General features: G+C 40.7%; 1 protein-coding gene across 1 annotated transcript; it reads right to left on the bottom strand.

The window, feature by feature from the left end:
• Positions 1-10,502: 10,502 nt before the first annotated feature.
• Positions 10,503-10,997, bottom strand: LOC137839446 (uncharacterized). Its single transcript, XM_068648561.2, has one exon. The coding sequence runs from the start codon at positions 10,995-10,997 to the stop codon at positions 10,503-10,505; it is 495 nt and encodes a 164-aa protein (XP_068504662.2).
• Between the last annotated feature and the right edge of the window lie 10,573 nt (positions 10,998-21,570).

Here is a 21,570-nt window from a genome sequence, read left to right as displayed (position 1 = left end):
AAGGTCATCAACCTTGAGCGGATCGGGTCGTTCTTTCCCTTCCTCACTCCTGGGGTGAGAAGGGTTTAAACTAAGGGCTTTACTGGGCCAATATTGGTATATGCCAAGTGGGTAAGGACGTTTGTCAAAATCCTTCCTTTCCTTCTCTTGGTCTTACTAGTACCCCTGGCTTTTCAAACCCTAATCGCCTGCACTCACACCTGGGGTGAGGAGGATTTAGATTAGAGCCCATACTCGCTCCTAGGGCGAATAAGGCCTAACCGATCACCTGCATTCGCACCTGGGGCGAGGAGGATTTTAACTTGAAAACTTTCGCACATTTGATATGCTGATAATCCTTTCATTGGGTGGCCTCGTTAAAAACCCTCCTTAGGGAAAAAAGTGCCCCTTTATCTTGTGTGTGTGTAAAGTCGGTTTCTGTATACGGGTTGAGATATCCCTGAAATATCTCTTTTTATTCATTCTTTTTTTGTCGATAAAAAAAATATTTCATTTACACATTTGTCCTTGCAATGAACAGGCTCAACTTTTATGCTTTACTTTTTTGCGTTTCGAAGACATTTTTTTTTCTTTCACGCATCATTTTCCTATTATGTGTTATGTTAATATATTAATGTTATTTTGCTTCTTATATTTCATCATAAATACTAAAGGATAAGATGACTTTGAATTTTTAGAAAAATATTTAAAAACTACTCATTCTTTTCAACGGTTATTCATCAAACAAGATGGATTATTTTCTTATTTCAGGGAGACCGATTGGCTTTGTAGGTCTCAAGTGATATTGTCCCTTTGGCCATTGAACCAATAAAAGAAAAAGAATATGGATGAGAGGTTTCGTAGTCGAGATGCATTGAGCCATAATGGCTTCTTAGTAGCATTGATTTCTTGAAACTTTGGACAAAGTAATACCTCAGTGTCCAATATGAGAATATTTATTTTCTACAATAACAAAAAGAAAAATGTTTCATGAAAAACCTGATTTTAAATTGCGCCTCTATACAACCCTACTTGGCAGAGGATCTGTTAAGGTGGCTAAAGGACAATTTTGTCGAGGAACATTGTTGAGTGGTTGATGTAGGGTTCAAGGGAAGTTTCCAAAAACAATAACAAAATTGAATTGAATTAGGATAGTGAGTGGGAGAGAGAAAAAGAGACAAAAGAAACAGAAAAGGAAGAAGCTTGGTTATGAGAGACTGAAACGGAGACAACAGGGAGAGATTGAAACCGGAGGCGAAAAGGAACCGAGAGGGGAAAAAGAAGACAAGGATAACAAAACCACTGTTGTTGGTAAGGTTTACAGTTGAAAGTGGTGGACTTTTTTTCGAGCAATGGGTTTATTGACTGCTTTTATCCATATTGATTTGTGATTTTTCTGTATTTTTGTTGTGTGTGGTGGTGGGCGTGGTTGGTGCAGTTCATTGTTTGTTTAGGGATAATTTTTTTTGTTTTATGTATTTCTTGTTATGTGTAGTGGTGGGCGTGGTTGATGGGGTGATTTTTGCTTATTTATTTTGGTTGTGATTCAGGGGTGATTTGTTCGTTGTTTTAGTTTTTATCGTTTAGAATTGAAAAATGGTTAGTGAATTTGTTATTGTTATTGTATCTAATTTACATAGGTTGAAGTGGTTGATATATTTTGTTTTGGACAATTGTGAAATGGCTTCTTCTAGTTCCATGGGAAAGTATTATGGTCAAAAGTTTGATCATCAAGGAAGGGTTCTTGGTCTTGAATTAAATGAGCTTTGGGATGGTTTGGGTGATTATGATGGGAAGACGATGTATGAATACCCCACGGTACATATTTGTTTCATTGACTTTAGACTAAAGGTTTCAATTTTATTGTTATTTCAAAATTCATTTACACAATTTTTTCAGGAGGAACTTCAAGTATTATGTCAGGGAATTATTTGCAAGGGGGTGCTAGATCACGTAATGCACAACAAGATAGTATGTTGAGGGATTTCAACTTTCGTTGTGGTTCACAATCATTGATAATTGAACTTTGATGTTCTGCAATTGTATAGTTATTTATTACATGTGTTAGAGGACCTAAACAATTTCTTAGATGAGGTTTTGAAATGAAATACTTATGCAGTTGTTCCCGCCGGTTGATCGGGATCGTCTTTGCGCGTGGCTTGTCCTTGCGAGCTAGGGCACCTTTGTTATGCTCCGTCCGTGATACCTGAAAAGAAGTGAACAAAGGGGCGCCCTCGCGGCTGTTTGCACACCGACGATCAAGTCAGCTAGCGAGAAACATCAAAGGTGACACACCCTCTGAAGGTGGTCGAAAGTAACTGTGCTGGAATACTAAAACTGGGTTGCCCTAATTGCCTTGTGTTCACAGTGGGTGCACAGCAAAAGCAAATAGGGTTTGTGTTCTGTGTAGACTCCGAGAATTAGGTCAAAACTCGGTCCCCTTTTCAAACGTCCCAAGGTCTCCTTTTATACACCTCTCGCATTTAAAACGCGTTAAAGCGCATTGAAAGCGTATAAAAATATTCCTTAGAACGTTCGAATCTTAACTGAATTAGCGCGTACTTTGGCAAACTGTCACTGAAACATTTAATGAGCACGTGCTAATTACCACGTGTCCTTCTGACTTGATCGTTACTCTGTGTGGAGGGCCTCACAGCGCCGTAACCCAGCTTAGGGTTAATCCATTGTGTGAGTCCTCCTTCCTTGAAATGCATCTGGCGCGTGGGGTGACTTTCTGGGTGCCAACTCATGCACTCTAAGCTCGAGTCACTTGCCCTGGGGGTGTATCTACCTTTCTCTCGTACCACGCACGTGTTTCTCCCCTGGTCGTGGCCCTCTCGTGGGTCGTATCTGTCCCATGGTCTCCCAGCAGTGGCGTGGATACTTCACAAGTCAGGTTACCCCTACTGGTACTAGAACTTATGGCCCTGAGGCCACCTTTCTCTTTTCTTTGTTACTGTTCTGAACTATCGAGGCCCGAAGCCTCCTTGTGATGTCTTAGCTTGGTGCTTTGTCTTGGCGACGCCTTAACCCGTCGATGCCTTTACTTGGCGATGCTTTAACCTAGTGACGCCTTTCTAAGGCGACGCCTTAGCAAGGTGACGCTCCTTATTGGCGACACATTAACCCGACGATGCCTCAGGTAGTCAATCTGTTGACTTTTTTCCTTGGGTCCCACGAGGGGCCCTTCCACACGTTGACTTTGACCTTTGGTCAACGCCCGGGGACTAGACGGTACACAAGCCCCCCAGTCTTGAGTTGACACTTGTTTCAGCGAAAAGAGTAAGGCTTTGCCCTATTATTTTATGTGGCATTCTCTGTACTACTGACGTGACATTCTTCATACCGCTGATGTGACGTACCTTCGAGTGCTCTGATGATGTGACACTCTCTGAGCGAGAAAGGTGACGCCTTGGGTCGCCCTCCAATCGCTTGACACGTGGCTCAATCGCACGACCAGCGCTTGGTGCCTGTTGCGCTTCAAGTTAGCGCTTAATCTCTTGACACGTGGCTTAATCACACGGTGCCCATTTAGCGCCTCTCGCGTTTCAGTCGTAACGTTTAAGTCTTCGAAATCCCGCGCCTCATCTTACTGTTCTATTCACCCTTTCGCATCCCCTTTTACTGTTCATCTTCTCTGCAACTTCTGCATCCTTTGCGCTCTTTCTCCCTACGAAAGCTCGCGTTTTTCCTACTTCCAGCCACAAAGGTATGGTTTTTCTTACTCGATGACTCCTTCCCTCTACTGTGTTGCCTTTGTAACTGCCTGGGACTGTTTATGTTTTCTACATTTCGGTGTTTTGTTTGTTTTCTTTGCTTTTCTTCCTAATTTCTTCGTTCCTTTCCCTTTTCTGGACCTTTCTCATGGGTGGGATTTCCTAGGGTTTCGTCTCATTGACTTCTTCAAAACCTCCTTCACTAAGCCTTTTCTTTTTTCCTTCTTCTTCAGCTTTTTCATCCATCTATGGCACGCACAAAGGTAACGCCCAATCCTCCTCCAAGGGTCGATTATAAGGCCCTCTATTCATGGGCTTCTGATGAACTCCTGAACGAGTGCACTACTTTAACCACCATCAGAGACGTGGAGGACCACCGGGGTGATCTGCTCCTATACAACTTCAATGCCTTCTGCCGTACCCACGATGCTCACATCTCCATCCATCAAGGCACCCCCGGGGAACCTGTTTGTGTGGACGATAGGTCCAAGGGGGAAGCCTTTCTTTTTTATGTACCAAATAGTCTTCAAGCGCGTTGGTGTGCGCCTTCCCTTTACGCCCTTTGAGAGGGAGTTACTTACTGAGATCAATACAGCCCCCACCCAGTTACACCCCAATAGCTGGGCATTCGTCCGGGCTTTCCAAATACTATGTGGGCACCTGGGCGAACTGTGCTTAAGGAAAAGCTCTAGAGTAGATGAAGAAAACAAAAAATTAGCTATTGGAAATTTTATTTTTTTTAAAAAATGCAAACTGTGCTTGATATTCACTGATTTAACTGGAATGATGTAGAGCGAACTGGATTATGAAATTTAAACCACAGAAACTTCAAGATGTTAACTCAATAATGGCACTGGAATTAATTAAAAACAGTAAGCCAATTTAGAGAAATAAAGTTTTCAAAATCGCTGCCAGATTACCGTGTTTTTTTCGGCAGAAATGTACACTTTTTTATTTTATTTATCATTTTTTGTGTACTTCGTATTTTTGAATGATTCTTTTTTCTATTCTTTTCTAACACTTTGATTATCTCAAATCCAGAATTTCAGAATTTTGCAGTAAGTAAATCAATTGCAATAAGGAAAAACAGTAAGCACTTTTTTCAGAAACAGAGGAATCCTAATAGGAATAAAAAACAGGATGATGAACTAGCAAAGACATAATAGAAAATGATGTATTGGAACTTGTATAGGTCTAGAATACAAGTATGAACTCAATTCTAAAAAGAAAATGCACAAAGGATCAACATCAATTCAGAAAATTATATGACACCAAAGCAAGAAACAATCAAAGCAATAAAAGTACTACTAGAAGTAATGACAATTATGGAATAACATGACTAAGACAAAACTTGACATGATTACAAAATTAAAAGACACATCACAAATTTTAACAACAAGTGAAAGGAAGCTTAAGGTAAACTCTAGGAAGGATAATGCCATTCCAAAAGAGCAACCATACTCATAAGAATTATGAGTGCCATAAACCTTTTCACAAGCACTTGGTGTAAAAGAAAAACAGCAAGAATACTCAATTAAAATTCTAAAACAGAAACTTAAATTGCAAGAAATTAAAGAGCTCTTGAAATTAAAGTGCACACAACTCAACAATTAAGCAAGAAGAACCTAAGACTCATGATACCACATGATGTGATTCCAATAGCCATATAGAGAAAGGTTCTTGACCTTCTTAGGAATCACCTTGAGTTGGACATTATAGAGGCACTTTTCTTAGAGTTGGATCATTGTTCCAAGACAAGAACTCACCAAAAACTAGTACCAAATCCCAAACTCATTTGGATGAACCAATTGTAGTCAAATTGAACCGAACAAATGAGCAAGAAAAGCAAAGGAACAAGATGAATGGACAGAATTATAAAACTGCCGAACCAAAAAAACTCATAAAAACAGCAAGAACATCTAACCAAAACTCAAGAACACAAGTTAACACAAACAATAGAAAGAGGAGAAAGGAAGGAGAGAAGAAATGCTCATGAAGATGGAAGGAGGATGGATGATCTCGCCACTAGAAGTGTGGAATGCTCCTAGATGAGAGTGATGCCGCCACTTGAGGACTCCATTGATCCATCAAGATAAGACTAGAGAAGAAGGCTCAAAGCTCTCCAAAGTTCACTCAAAATTTGAGTAGAGTTTTCTTAGATTAATTCCAATCTGAATTTTACAAAGAGAGCACCTCTATTTATAGCCTAAGGTGCTGAAAATGCAAGCTAAAACAATTCAAAATTCCCCCCTAAATTCAAAAGCAAGTGGCGCCTAAACCAAGACATGAGGAAGGTGTGATCCCTTCTCTCACTTTGGCACCTCCTTATTTACTCCTACACCTATCTACTAACACCCCCCCCCCCCTAAGACTCCTAACTAAAGACTAAAAGATGCTTTAACAATAGAGGTTTCTAATGTTTCCCTCTAAGCACCTTTCTACACAATATTTATTTAATACTTGGCCTTGCCCTTCATGGGATGAACTTTGGGCTTTTGGGCTTTGGCCTTCTTGGGCTTGGGCTTGGGCTTTATCTTTTGCAAAGATTAACAAGAAAAACTTTAAATGTAAAGGCGAATGATCTTGTTCTTCATTATAAAAAGCCACCTTTAGTTGATTCTCATCACGCTGAAACTCATAGCTTGCGAGTTCAACGTGCACACCCTCTCCTCATACTTTGGTAGGGAGACTCGCTCCTTGCTCCTCTTTGCTCTTTCCCCTTTTAACTGTGCTTTCGCCAGTCTATGATGCTTGTCTTCTCAACATGCTTCCTTTATTGCTGAGTGTCCTGTTTATCTACTTTAATTTTCATTTATCTGCATGTATTGTTGATCTGCAAATCTGCGCCAGTGGCGGAGTTGACACTCTGTAATTGATCTTGAGCTCAAGTCCTAACTCCAAATTTCTGTGTTTAGCTGTGTGTCTGATGCTTCCTGCTTGACTTGGCATTAGCTCTAACCTCTGTTCTCTGATTTATCTGGTGTAGCGCCAGTGATGGATTCAGCAACAAGGACGGAGCTGGCCAGGTCCTTGAGAGCACGTCCCGCTGCAACGCCCACAAAGGCTGGTGTCTCCAATACTCCCACCTCCGAACCAAACCTTCCTCCTCCATCGACCTTTCAAACACCGACCTCTTCCGAAACCCCACTAGGTCCATCTTCACCACCACAAAGTCCCCATACGTTGCTAACACCAAACTCGCCTCCGCCCATCGCCACAGTTCCCCTAGCCGTGGTTTCATCCCCTGCTCCAGCCCCCCGAGACAAAGGAAAAAGGGTGTTGGAGATACCGTCCGATGATGAAGACTCCGATGAAGGGCTAGTCTTCAAGAGGAGGAGGGTTGTTAGGGCCTTCACCCCACCAACCACTTCTCCCCATGGTGGTGGGTCTTTTAGGGATAGTCCACCTTGTGCCACATCCCCATCGCCACCGCCAACAGTCCAAGAAAGGGGCGTCGGAATTGAGCCGTCGTCGCCTCCACCTTGGGGAGTGAACGGCCGTTTGACAGATCTCCATCCTTCTTCTTGTAAATTTGCATCTATATTTGAACTTACTTGTAATTCTGACGTTTAACTATGTGTATTTACATGCCATTCGAAATTTATCTTTACAGACGCTTGTATACTTTTAACTTCTCTTGCTCTTTCATCTGTTCCTGCTTTCTTTACCATACCAAAGGCGTAGCTGGTACTCACTTTCAATGCATGCTTCATCGCCTTGTCTTCTAACCTTGTAGGTAGCGCGTAATCTCTTCTCTTACCTTCCGCCTCTGAGTCGCGATGTATACCCTTCTCCTGATCCTTTCACTCAGAATTCTGCTTGGCCCTTCCATCTGCGAGGAATCTTTCTTATGAAGGCGTCGCTTGCCTCGTCATTGCCCAAAGGCAAGGAGGGATTCGGTCTCTACTAAGGCCTCAACATTGCTCAAAGGCGAGGGAGGACTATATTTGTTCCTCTCTGGTGCCTCAGTGTCGCTCAAAGGCGAGGAGGACTCATCTCACCTGTGCCAGATTTTAGCTTGCATTTATCATCTGATACCGGGGCCATCTATTCATACCTGAGGAGGGGGCGTATCGAAGGAATCCCTTAACCCCTGCTCAAGGACTAAGCGCCCGGGTTTCTGACTTATATTGATATCTGGCACCGGGGCTAGTTGTTCATACTCCAGGAGAGGGCGTCCCGAAGGAATCCCTTAACCCCTGATCAAGGACTAGGCTCCCGGATTTCAACTTATACTGATATACGGCACCGGGGCTAGTTGTTCATACATGAGGAGGGGGCGTCCCGAAGGAATCCCTTAACCTCTGATCAAGGACTAGGCTCCCGGATTTTAGCTTATACTGATATCCGGCACCGGGGCTAGTTGTTCATACTTGAGGAAGGGACGTCCCGAAGGAATCCCTTAACCCCTGATCAAGGACTAGGCTCCCGGATTTTAGCTTATACTAATATCCGGCACCGGGGCTAGTTGTTCATACTTGAGGAGGGGGCGTCCCGAAGGAATCCCTTTACCCCTGATCAAGGACTAGGCTCCCGGATTTTAACTTATACTAGACAAACATATTATCTTGCTCTGAACTTGACTTTTGCTTGAGTACCTGGCGGTGACGCCCTGTACTGGCAACGCCTTGTTCTAGTAACACCTTATCCCGGCATCGCTATCTTAGCGACGCCTCCTCTTGGCCACACCTTATCTTGACGACGCCTTATATTGGCGACGCGTTATCTTGCCAGCGCCTCATCTTGGCGACACCTATACCGATCAGGTCATCGGGTGTGATGACGTGGACAAGAGAAAGGTGGGTGGTCAAGAAGTCAACACAGTCGTCGTTTATAAAAGTGGCGTTCTGCGGTGTACATAGTCGCCGTTTATAGAAGTGACGTTCTACGGTGTACATAGTCGCCATTTATGGAAGTGGCGTTCTGCAGCATACATAATCGGTTGTCGCCGCTTTGTGTGTCACCAACGTGTTAGATAATGGAAGATCAGGTGGTCTGGCATCGCCCAAGAGAGGCATCGCCCAAGATAGGCATCGCCAAGCCAAGACATCACCCAAGAGAGGCATCGTCCAAAGAGGGGCGTCGCCAAGTTAAGACGTCGCAAGGAGGCTTCGGGCCTCAACAGTCTAGAACAGTAGCAAGGAGAAGAGAAAGGTGGCTTCAAGGCCATAAGTTCTAGCACCAGTAGGGGATATCCTGACTCGTGAAGTATCCACGCCACTGCTGGGAGACCCTGGTACAGATACGACCCATGAGAGGGTCATGACCAGGGGAGAACCACGTGCGTGGTACGAGAGAAAGGTAGAGACACCCCCAGGGCAAGTGACTAGTGATTGGGACGCATGAGTTGGCACCCAGAAAGTCAACCCACGCACCAAAAACACTTCAAAGGAAGGAGGGCCCACACAATGGATTAACCCTAAGTTGGGTTGCGGCGCTATGGGACCCTTTGCGCAGAATAACGATCAAGTCAGAAGGGCACGTGACAATGCACACGTGCTCATTAAAGGTTTCAGTGAAAGTTTTCCAAGGTACGCGTTAATTTAGTTTACGTATCAAATGTTTCAAGACACATTTTTATACGCCTTCAATGCGCTTCAACGTGCTTTAAATGCAGAAGGTATATAAAAAGGGGCTTTGGCTCGTTTGAAAAGGGAGAGTTTTTGACCTAATTCTCATAGTTACACAGAGCACAAACCCTAGTTGTTTTCGCTGCGCACCCACTGTGTGCACAAGGCAATTAGGGACACCCAGTTTTAGTGATTCAGTACAGTTATTTTCGACCACCTCCAAAGGGTGTGTCACCATTGATGTTTCTCGCTAGCTGACTTGATCGTTGGACTGCAAACGGCCGCGAGGGCGCCCCTTTGTTCACTTCTTTTCAGGTACTCAGAGACGGAGCAAAACGAAGGTGCCCTAGCTCGCAAGGACAAGCCACGCGCAAAGACGATCCCAGTCAACCGGCGGGAACAACACCCTATCTTGGCGACAACTTGTTTTGGCGATGCCTCCTCTAGGCGACGACTTATCTTGGCGACGCCTCATCTTGGTGGCGCTTCAAGTTTTCGTCTTTGTTTCTTTAACCTTTGATCTTACATTCGAATAAGGGAAAAACTAGAGCAAAAACATTTTAAACTTCTCTTTTCTTTATTCGGGTGACCTCATTAAAAAAACCCCAGGAGGGAAAAAGAGTGTCCCCTTTACAAACTTCAACTGGAATAACATCAACTGAAATAACATCAACTGAAATAAAACTTTAAATTCGCCGCATTCCAGCTACGTGAGATGGGGCCTCCTTCTAGAGTCTCTAACTTATATGAACCGTTCCCTTTGGAGACAACTTGTTTTCCAACTCGTAAGGGTGAGCCTTTCTTATGACCGACTTACCAACCTAGAATTGTCGCGGCTTCACCTTAAAGCTTGTGCTGGCGTTCCACTCTTCTTTTCGCAGCTTCAACCTTGATTTTGCGCTTCTTCTCTAGCTCCATCTGTTAGGTCCAGGTTCACCCTCCTTTAGTTGTTGGACTCCATGAACCCCAGGAAACGGGGCGAGCTCTCGCAGATCTCCACTGGGGTCGTGGCGTCCGATCCATTTACTAAGCCGAAGGGCGTCTCCGTGGTGGAGGATTGAGGCGTGGTGTGGTAAGCCCATAAAATCCTTGGTTCTTCATCTGCAGTCGGGGCCTTTCCGTGTACTCCTTCCATTGGCGAGGCCTCGCCATTCTTTCCTTCCGTATGTGCGTCTTCTATAGGCGTCGCTCCTAAAGCGGCTTTGACTGGCGTGGACTCCGCGAGCGTCGCCTCTCCCTACGACTTTGATTCTGTAGGTGAATATGAGACAGGTGGTCGCTCAATCACCATGACTATGCCTCTCTTTGTTTTTAAACTATTCTCATAGCATTTTCGGGCTTCTTCTTGGTCTGACTTGATGACTATCACGTTGCCGCTAAGGTCTGGTAACTTCATCTTCATGTGGCGTGTGGAGGACACCGCCCTTAGTCTGTTCAAGGCGGGTCTGCCTAACAGAATGTTGTAAGGTGAGTTGGCGTTAACCACCAAGTATCGAATGCCCTCGGTGCGTGATGCCACCCCATCAGTGAACATTGTCCTCAGCTCCAAGTAGCCACGCACCTCTACTGGGTTATCTGCAAATCCATATAAGCACCCCGTATAGGGTCTCAAAAGATCAGGGGACAATTGTAGCTTGTTAAGGGTCGACCAAAACATGACGTCTGCAGAACTGCCTTGGTCGACGAGGACCTTATGTACCTTTCTTCCCGCGGTGACTACCGAAATGACCATCGGGTCATTGTCATGTGGGACGACATCCCGCAGGTCAGTTCTTGTGAAAATGAGGTCTGACTCCCACGGGTCGTCCGAAAATTCTTCTGCAACCAAATTTACTGACCTTACGTATTTCTTTCGTTGAGAGGCAGTGGGTCCTCCCCCGGAAAAACCGCTAGAGATGGTGTGCACTTCTTGATGAGTTGGGACTTCGTGCGCTTGACCTTCCTCTGGCGTTGCCGGGTCGTGACATTCGGACCATGATTCCTTGTGAGGTCTCAGTATCTTGTCGGACTTCACTGAGGGCCTCAACTTGTCAGCTATGTTGGGCACAATGATGAGGTCTTTGAGTTCTACCACAAAGTTGTGCCTTAGTAGTCTATTCCCCTCTCTCCTTCCTTCTGCCCGACCCCTAGGCTGAGTCCTCCTTGTCTCGTCGGTGCGTTTTCTGTCTGGGTTCCTTCTCTCTGTGGCAGCTTCGTGGACCCTAGCAGGTTGTGTGCGTATCTGCGCTCTTGGTCGTGCAGGTGCAGCAGTCGTGCACTTTTCGTACACCTCGCCTTCTGAGGCAATGTGTTCTACCACTCGACGCCTTACTTCAGCAAAGGTCTTGGGGCAACTGCGGTTAAGCGATTTACTAAAAGATCCAGGACACACCCCCTTCCTAAATGCGTACACGATCATGGGCTCGTCTGTGGTACCCACCTTCACCACCTGTGCCCCAAAGCGGCTTATGTACTCTTTCAGAGTTTCCCCTTGGTATTGCTTTATGTTGAAAAGGTCATACGAAACTGGGGCTGGGGCCCTGTTGGCTAAATACTGTTATCTAAATAGCCGTGAGAGCTGTGCGAAAGACATGATGTGACCCTTTGGGAGGCTGATGAACCAATCCATAGCCATCCCAGTCAAAGTTCTCATAAAGAGCTTGCACCTTACGGCATCAGAACCGCCAACCAACATCATCTGCGTGTGGAACACAGTGCGGTGCACCTCAGGATCCTCCATCCCTGTGAAGGTTACCTTGGGCCCCGTGAACGTGTTGAGGATCGTTGTCTCCAGGATCGCCTATGAGAATGGTGTTGTGAACTCTCTAGTTGGGGAGGCAGTCTAAGGCTCATCTACATCGTGCCATCCACGGCGTCACTCCTCGTTGGCACGGTGGAGCTCATCGTTTCTTGCCTGAGAAGTTGCGAGATCCGCCTACAAGTGCTCTTGCTCCGCTTTCGATGCTGCCATTGCTTCCTGCAGCCCTTGCATCATGCCCACAAGTTGTTGCATGGACATCTCTTCACTCCTGGAGCGCGTAGGTCTCATCTTCGTGACTTTCTGGAAGCCTTCTTAACTTATCTGACTTTGAGAACTGGAACTGAAAAACTTGTGTAGTGGGACTGATGTTTTATATCGGCCCCACGGTGGGCGCCAAATGTTCCCACCGGTTGACTAGGATCGTCTTTGCACGTGGCTTGTCCTTGCGAGCTAGGGCACCTTCGTTATGCTCCGTCCGTGATACCTGAAAAGAAGTGAACAAAGGGGCGCCCTCGCGGCCGTTTGCACTCCGACGATCAAGTCTGCTAGCGAGAAACATCAAAGGTGACACACCCTCTGAAGGTGGTCGAAAGTAACTGTGCTGGAATACTAAAACTGGGTTGCCCTAATTGCTTTGTGTTCACAGTGGGTGCGCAGCAAAAGCAAATAGGGTTTGTGTTCTGTGTAGACTCCGAGAATTAGGTCAAAACTCGGTCCCCTTTTCAAACGTCCCAAGGTCTCCTTTTATACACCTCTCGCATTTAAAACGCGTTAAAACGCATTGAAAGCGTATAAAAATATTCCTTGGAACGTTCGAATATTAACTGAATTAGCGCGTACCTTAGCAAACTTTCACTGAAACATTTAATGAGCACGTGCTAATTGCCACGTGTCCTTCTGACTTGATCGTTACTCTGTGCGTAGGGCCTCACAGCGCCGTAACCCAGCTTAGGGTTAATCCATTGTGTGAGTCCTCCTTCCTTGAAGTGCATCTGGCGCGTGGGGTGACTTTTTGGGTGCCAACTCATGCGCTCTAAGCTCGAGTCACTTGCCCTGGGGGTGTATCTACCTTTCTCTCGTACCACGCACGTGGTTCTCCCCTGGTTGTGGCCCTCTCATGGGTCGTATCTGTCCCAGGATCTCCCAGCAGTGGTGTGGATACTTCACGAGTCAGGTTACCCCTACTGGTACTAGAACTTATGGCCCTGAGGCCACTTTCCTCTTTTCTTTGTTACTGTTCTGACATATCGAGGCCCGAAGCCTCCTTGCGATGTCTTAGCTTGGTGCTTTGTCTTGGCGACGCCTTTACTTGGCGATGCTTTAACTTGGTGACGCTTTTCTTAGGCGACGCCTTAGCAAGGCGACGCTCCTTATTGGCGACGCATTAACCCGGCGATGCCTCAGGTGGTCAATCTGTTGACTTTCTTCCTTGGGTCCCACGAGGGGCCCTTCCACACGTTGACTTTGACCTTTGGTCAAGGCCCGGGGACGGGACGGTACAGCAGTTGTTGAATGGTTTTTTATAAGTTAATTTTTGAACTATGTATGCACATTTTCAAGGTTTTGAAAAGGTTGTGATATGAAGCTATTGTCCAACGATGACATGAATTAAGTTGGCAAACTTTGTCGTCAATACTAAATTGAAATTAATTGTGGTGTAACAATAACATTCAATGGTTACCTATAGTTCAATAACGGTTAAACTGTGACTTAATAAATATTGTGAAATTTTAATCACTGTTGTTAGAGGGGACAATGCATGTGCGTGAGGTCTGTGTGTGTGGAAGACAACAATATGAATGTCTACATGTGTAATAGAAGTGTCCATGCAATTAGTAAATGTAACTGGTAACCTATAACCAATTTCATATGCAGTAAATTTGTTTGTTAGTTTATTTCTTCCATGCACTTAGTTCATGTAAGATTAAGTGGTGAGGTTTGAATGAATAAGTGATGGCCTGAGAAAAAGGTTATGCACTGAAATTGTATCCATTTTGAAGTAATTGGTAGGGGTTGTGATAAAATAAATGGTGACTCGTGAAGGCATATGATGTGATTCCACTAGCCATATAGAGAATGATTCTTGACATTCTTAGGAATCACCTTGAGCTGGACATTATAGAGGCACTTTTCTTAGAGTTGGATCATTGTTCTAAGACAAGAACTCACCAAAAACTAGTACCAAATCCCAAACTCATTTGGATGCTCCACATATTGTCAAATTGAATCAACAAAGAGAGGTAAAATTGAAAGGACCGAACAGAATTGAATTAGCAAACATATGAACTGAACAAAAGTGTAATTAAAAGTCAAGAACAGAACATAGGTGCTGGAAAAAAATAGAAAAGCCGAACCAAACAACTCAAGAACACAAGACAACATGAACAATTGAAAGAGAAGGAAGGAAGGAGAAGAGAGTGCTCATGAAGATGGAAGAATGTTGGATGATCTCGCCACTAGAAGTGTGGAATGCTCCTAGATGAGAGTGATGCCGCCACTTGAGGACTCCAATGATCCATCAAGATAAGACTAGAGAAGAAGGCTCCAAAAGCTCTCCAAAGTTCACTCAAAATTTGAGTAGAGTTTTCTTAGATTAATTCCAATCTGAAAAATACAAAGAGAGCACCTCTATTTATAGCCTAAGGTGCTGAAATGTAAGCTACAGAAATTCAAAAACTCCCTCCTAAAAAGCTTCTAGAATTTGCGCCTAAAACAAAGCATGAGGAAGGTGTGATCCTTTCTCTCACTTTGGCACCTCCTTATTTACTCCTACACCTATCTACTAACACACCCCCCCTAAGACTCTTAACTAAAGACTAAAAGATGCTTTAACAATAGAGGTTTCTAATGTTTCCCTCTAAGCACCTTCAACAATATTCTTTATTATTTAATACTTGGCCTTGCCCTTCATAGGATGGACTTGGGTTTGGGCTTGGGCTTTGGGCTTTGGGCTTGGGCCTCTCTTTATTTTATGTCTTCTTTTAATTTTGAGAAGACTAGAAGGAAGAACTTCAAGTGTGATGGTGAATTGCCTCTTCCTTCATTAATAAAAACCTCCTTTACTTAACTCTCATCAGCATATATAGTGATATGCGACGAAGTTTATGCACACTGAGTATATTTTGTTAATTTTAACTACACTAAAGTGCTTAGCAAGGGCAATGCATGAGCATTATGTTTGTGTTAATTGAGTTCAACGAAGGTCACCAATATACATGTAAAGATGTCCAATTACAGTTTTCATGCACTATGTAATAGTTAGTGGTGACCTCTTAAGGAATAAATGGTGACCTATGAATAAGTTTATGCACACTGAGTGAGCAAAAACATGTAGTGTGACCGAAAATACACAATTGGTCAAACAACAATACTGGACAACTTCTGCTCGAGCGAAAATTTGTATAGGTTCAGTGAAAATGCATCAGTGCGTACACATCACTACTGGATGAATTTAGCTTGAGCGAAAACTTTTAGTGGCAACGAGAATAAACCGACTTTCTCCACACCTCATGCCCACCCCAATCAACAACAACACTGACTTCAAATTTTCAAAAATATCTTGACTGAGTATATGCAAGAAGTTCAATGAGGGTCACCATTTATTGTAACAAGGGTCACCACATTCTGTCACTTTGTAACTTGTCACTGACATATCTTCAAAACCTCTAAACAACTCAATTAACTGACTTCAAATTTTTAAAAATATCTTCACTAAATGTGTGCAAGAAGTTTAGTAAGGATCACCATTTATTGTAACAACGGTCACCTCATACTGGACTTTGACATATCTTCATGGACTCCAAAGTACTAGATTAACTAACATTCTCCACACATACCAACTATCTCCAAATTTTCAAAAAATCTTCATTGGGTTTGTGCAGGAACTTCAATGAGGATCACTATTTATTGTAACAAGAGTCACCACATACTGTCACTTTGTACATTGACACTACCATACCTTCATGACGACCAAACACCTGAATTAACTTACTTTCTCTCCACCTCATGGCCACTTCAACCAACAACAACACTGATTTCAAATTACCAAAAAACATATCACTGAGTGTGTGCAAGAACTTCAATGAGAGTCACCACATTATAAGGGTCCTCACATATTGGCACTTTGTACATTGACATTGTCATACCATCATGACCTCCAAACACATGAATTGACTAACTTTCTCTCCACCTAATGGCCCACTTCAACCAACAACAACACTAACTTCAAATTTCTAAAAAAAATCTTTATTGGGTCTATGCAAGAACTTCAATGAGGGTCACTATGTATTTTTACAAGGGTCACCACATACTGACACTTTGTACACTGACATTTTCATACCTTCATCACCTTTAAACACCTGAATTAACTAACTTTCTCTCCACCTCATGTTCCACCTCGACCAACAACAACACTAACTTTAAATTTCCAAAAAAAATCTTCATTGGGTTTGTCCAAGAACTTCAATGAGGGTCACCACATATTCTTACAAGGATCACCACATATTGACACTTTGTACATTGACATTGCCATACCTTTATAACCTCTAAACACATGAATTAACTAATTTTCTCCCCACCTTATGGCCCACCCTAACCAACAACACTAACTTCAAATTTTCAAAAAAAAAAAACATTGGGTCTATGCAAGAACTTCAAAAAGGGTCACCATTTATTGTAACAAGGGTCACCACATAATGAAACTTTGTACATTAACACTGACTACCTTCATCACCCACAAAGAATTGAGTTAACTGACTTTATCCATTATAACTTTGTACATTGACACTAATATACCTTCATGACCTCCAAACAACTGAATTAATTGACTTTCTCCATACATACCAACAACAACACTAACTAACTTCAAAGTTTTAAAAATATCATTAATGTGTATGTGTGCGTGCAAGAAGTTCTCTTAAGGTCACCACTTATTGTAACAGGGATCACTGCATGCTGACACTTTCTAATTTGTCACTGATATAGCGTCATGACCTCCAAGGAACTAAATTAACTGACTTTCTCCAAAATACAAAAAATTGTTTTCATGTTCAACCACACCAACTTCAAATTTCCAAAAATATGTTCAATTCAATCACGTAAATGAAAGATAATTCAGCCCATAAATCGAAAACACTTAAAACCGTTGAAGCAATTTACAGTTCCCAAATAGTAAAACAATTGTCAAATACACATTTTAAATTTTGTAATGACATCACACCCAATAAAATAAACATGTACCATTCCTAACAACTACGTGGTAATAATCATATTTATAAACTGTTAAACAAGTCATCTACGACCTCTTTCACTTATGACTAAGAAATCTCACTACACCATTTTTCACTTTAGACCACACTAACATGTCAAAGGCTAAAAAAGTGTTGCCTAAAGTAGTTATAGACAACGGTTTTTTTATTGTTGTCCACGTAGTAATATTTTATCACGTACTCAAAATAGTTGGGAAAATGTTGCCTATTCATTTTAAGCAACAATTATAAAATGTAGGTGTTTTAACTAATATTTTAAAACATGTTTTTTAACTTGCTTTAAATCATATTTAAACTATATTTATTAAGTGTTAATTTTAATATTTCATATAACATTAATTTCTCACTAATTTCCACACACTGATTCCAAAAATTTTAAATAGATTCCAAAAAAAAATTTATCACTAATTTCCATACCCTTACTTCCAAAACTTTTAAACAATTTTAAAAAAATAAAAATTATTAGCAACATTTTTTTTATCTAAATGCTCCCAGCTTAATTTCAGAAACCCCACTCCACATTCCTAACTTTCTCAAATGTTTTATAAACCCTACGTTCCCAACCCTATGTTCAAATACCTCAAAACTTTTGAAATCTGAAAATACCTCAAACCTTTGAGATCTGAAAATGCTTACTCTTGCTTGTGGTTCTTCTTCCTCGCGGTTCTTCTTCCAATTTACGTGTACCCATGCTCGGTAGTTGTGGCTCCTTCATCTACAATTTGTTTTTACTTTGATTTTTTTCTTCTACGGTTCTTCTAAAAAACAAGGTAGGGTTCTCTTGTAATTTCTATTCCATCTTCCTGCACTCTGCTTCTCAATGAGTTATGGTCTGTGATTCCACATTTTGTATTGCTGTCATGGCCTCAGTGACAATGGCTCGAGGTAAGTAATCTATTTATGTCTGTAGCAGATAGTGTTTTATTCTATAAGCATTTTTATCAGTTTTTAATTGTGTGTAAATTGAATTGTGTCTTTTGAAATTTCAATGAATTGTGCCTAATTTGAGTACATGTGTATATAACTGATTTGGTTTTATGGAACTGTGTTGGGTGGTAAGTAGGGAAATATAAAAGTTTGGAATGTTGACAATGTGGAGGAATAAGTAGAGAAATAGAAATTTGATGAGGAGCGTAATACAGGTAGAGGTGTAAGAGAGGTGGAGCTCATATCCCTTATAATGCATAAAATATTATTAAAGCAAGAGTTCCAAGATTTGGATTGGGGAATAAAAAACTGGATGGGATGATCAAATAAAAATTTAGCGCCCTGTACTTGAGCACCAAGTTTACTGCCCTGAAGCATAAAGAATCCGTATTCCAATTTATCCAATTTATCTGTTAGATTGTTTTGACAGCATTTGAGTTCATTTCTTCTTTAGTCATAAGACTACTTGAAAAGTTCTCGTATACTGTTTTCATGAAAAGCATAAAGCAAAGTATGGGCAATGGCACCTTTCAGAAGTTTAAGCTTCTTGACTATACGGTGATAGAAGTTCAACTTTATGTGCGTTTGCCTTTTGGATTCAAACACTTTTTTATTTTGGTTTTCTCATCACCATTGTTGTCATCTTTATACGGGTAGTTGCAATAACAACTGAGCAGTTCATTAAACCAAACAATCACCATTCTCCTTAAAAAAAATGTTCATGAACATTTTTTACTTCATTTCTATTCCTCAATTCCTCTCTTCCTATAATATTTTATACAATTTATCATGTTTATTTTTTTTTATTTTACTTTCAAGGTGTCTATTATTATAATTGGAGTGTTTAACTCATAGTGTCTACCCTTCAAATTTCTATTTAAATATGCTTGCAAGAATTTCAAAGCACTAATGCTTATACTCTATATTTCGCAAAACATGCCTTGGATCTACAAACTTTATCTGTTCTCATTCTTTAAGCACCAACATGACTCTAACAATACAAGTATGTTTCATTCCCAACTAGTAAATAAAAATCACCAGAAATCCAAGTTAGAAGTGATACCTTACAGGCTCTTTTAGCGTCTTCTAATTCAATTCATTAATTAAAAAACATAGTATTTGATGTGAATGTAACTACAAGAACACATGATTCTTGACATTCTTAGGAACAACTTGAGCTGGATTTGAAAGGCACTCTACTTTAGAATTGGATCAATGTTCTAAATTCAAGAACTCACCAAAACTAAGCACCAACCAAGACTCATATTGAAGTCCATGTATTGTCAAATTGAATCAAAACAAAAGGAAAGAAGAACAAGAATTAAAACTGGACAAAATTTAAATGATAGCTACTGAACCAAAACAGAATTAAGAACACAATGCTGGAAACACAAAATAAACGGTAGAAAAAGAAGTAAACTCTAGGAATCAAAACTACCGAATGGAAAATTGAAGAAAAGGGAAGAAGAACACTTATACAATAAGATGCTTGCTGGATTTTGAGAATTGGAAGAAGCCATTCACGCCACTTGGAACCTTGAACCAAGATAAGTGATGGAGTGCCACCACTTGAAGCTCACCACAGCTCACAAGATAAGGCAAAGGAAGAAGAAGACTCAAGACTCACAATTTCTCTCCAAATTTGAGTATAGTCTCTCTACCATAAAATTCCAATCTCAAAATTACAAAGGAAAGCACCTTATTTATAGCCTAGAGGTGCTGAAAAATAGGTGGGAAATTTCAAATAAAACTCATTTGAAATTATCACCAAAAACAAGTCACATGGGAGGTGTGACCTTTTTCTACTATGACACCTCCTAAAAGACTACACCTACACCCCCTACTAAGTCACATGGACAATGTGACTCTCTCTAATACATTCACACCTATTTATTTAATATCCACACCTCCTACAAGAGTCATTCAAATGATGCTCTTTTATTTAATGCTTGGCCTTGCCCGTCATGGTTTGGACTTGGGCTTTGGGCTTGGGCCTCATCTTTTGCAAAGACTAATAAGAAGAACTTTAAATGCTTTGGCCCTTGTCCATTTCTTCTATTGATAACATCTTTCTGATTCTCATCAGTATTAATCAGTGATTTTCTGTATAATTTCTTGAACATGACATGTGCTCCAAATTCAAAACTAATTTGCACAACTAACAGTTCAATAACCATATTGGAGTTTATCTAAATTTTATTGACTAGTCTTTTTGGAGGTTTACTTAATCATCTAACATTTGACACTAAATATTTCATTGAAAAGCAGTGCCACATTATGTTAATGGTATATTCTTATTATTGTTGTGTAGTGATTGTTAATGGTATTCTTTTCAATCCCTCTTGATCTCTTCTACTCCTAAGATTATTAAAGTGAATTGATTTCCCTTCTAACTATTATATTAAATTTAGTATTGATAGTGCTCTTAGTTAGATTTCCTCTTACTGTCTCATGGGTGGTATTTTTAGAATAACTTTCCTGGAGACTTTTTTTAAAACTTTTATTATTTAATAAAATCTTAGTGAAAATATATTGCTATCATTGTTGCTCTTAAAAGTGGGAAAAAAAGTTGAAAGATTTTGTCGTTTAGGTAAACCTGTACACTCAAATTTTACTTGTAAAAAAGTTGTTGGCATCATTTTTAATTATATTTAAAGTTTAATTTTAATAATACAGGGTATATATGTAATGGAATTAATTTTTATATAAAACATTTCTCTTATTACTACAAAATCAATTCGAATAACTTAGACAGTCCTTTACTTTAAACTTCTTATTCACATCATTGATGTAAAAATTTAATATTGATTAAAAATAATACTCGAGTTTTTTTTTCGTCATTATAATAACATTTCTTAGGGAAATGCTTAATATAAGAGGGGTTTATGCATATAATGTATTTAAAGTTTGAGAGGGTATACATGTAATTAATATTTTTTTTTAAAATTAAATAAATACATCCGGGAGAGATAAAAATTCTAAGGTTTTTTTTATAGTTATCTATCATCCATAAAATAACAACTAATAAAGATTATACACTTTAGTAATTTTTTTTATTTTGAAAAATATGTTTAGTGCATTCTATTTTCACCTCTTGTTTTATTATAGAAAAGTGAGAAATGGTGTTTATTATGTAGAAACAACACAAAAATTGATATCCATTAATAATAATAAAAACAATGAGTATTGTTATAATAAATACAGAGATTTGTTCTCTCACAGTCTTAAATTTATTTTTTTATCATATAATTCTTTTAAATCAGCTTTAGAAAAATAACTTTATTTTAATACAATAAAAATAAGACCAGCCTTATGAGATTATATAATATGTGACAACGGCATTTAAGGTCCCACCATTAAACTATTATAAA

This window comes from Phaseolus vulgaris, chromosome 3, assembly GCF_051622355.1.
Source record: "Phaseolus vulgaris cultivar YP4 chromosome 3, ASM5162235v1, whole genome shotgun sequence".
NCBI lineage: Eukaryota > Viridiplantae > Streptophyta > Magnoliopsida > Fabales > Fabaceae > Phaseolus > Phaseolus vulgaris.
The sequence above is the reverse complement of the archived record's forward strand: the minus strand, read 5'-3'. Positions and strand labels throughout refer to the sequence as shown.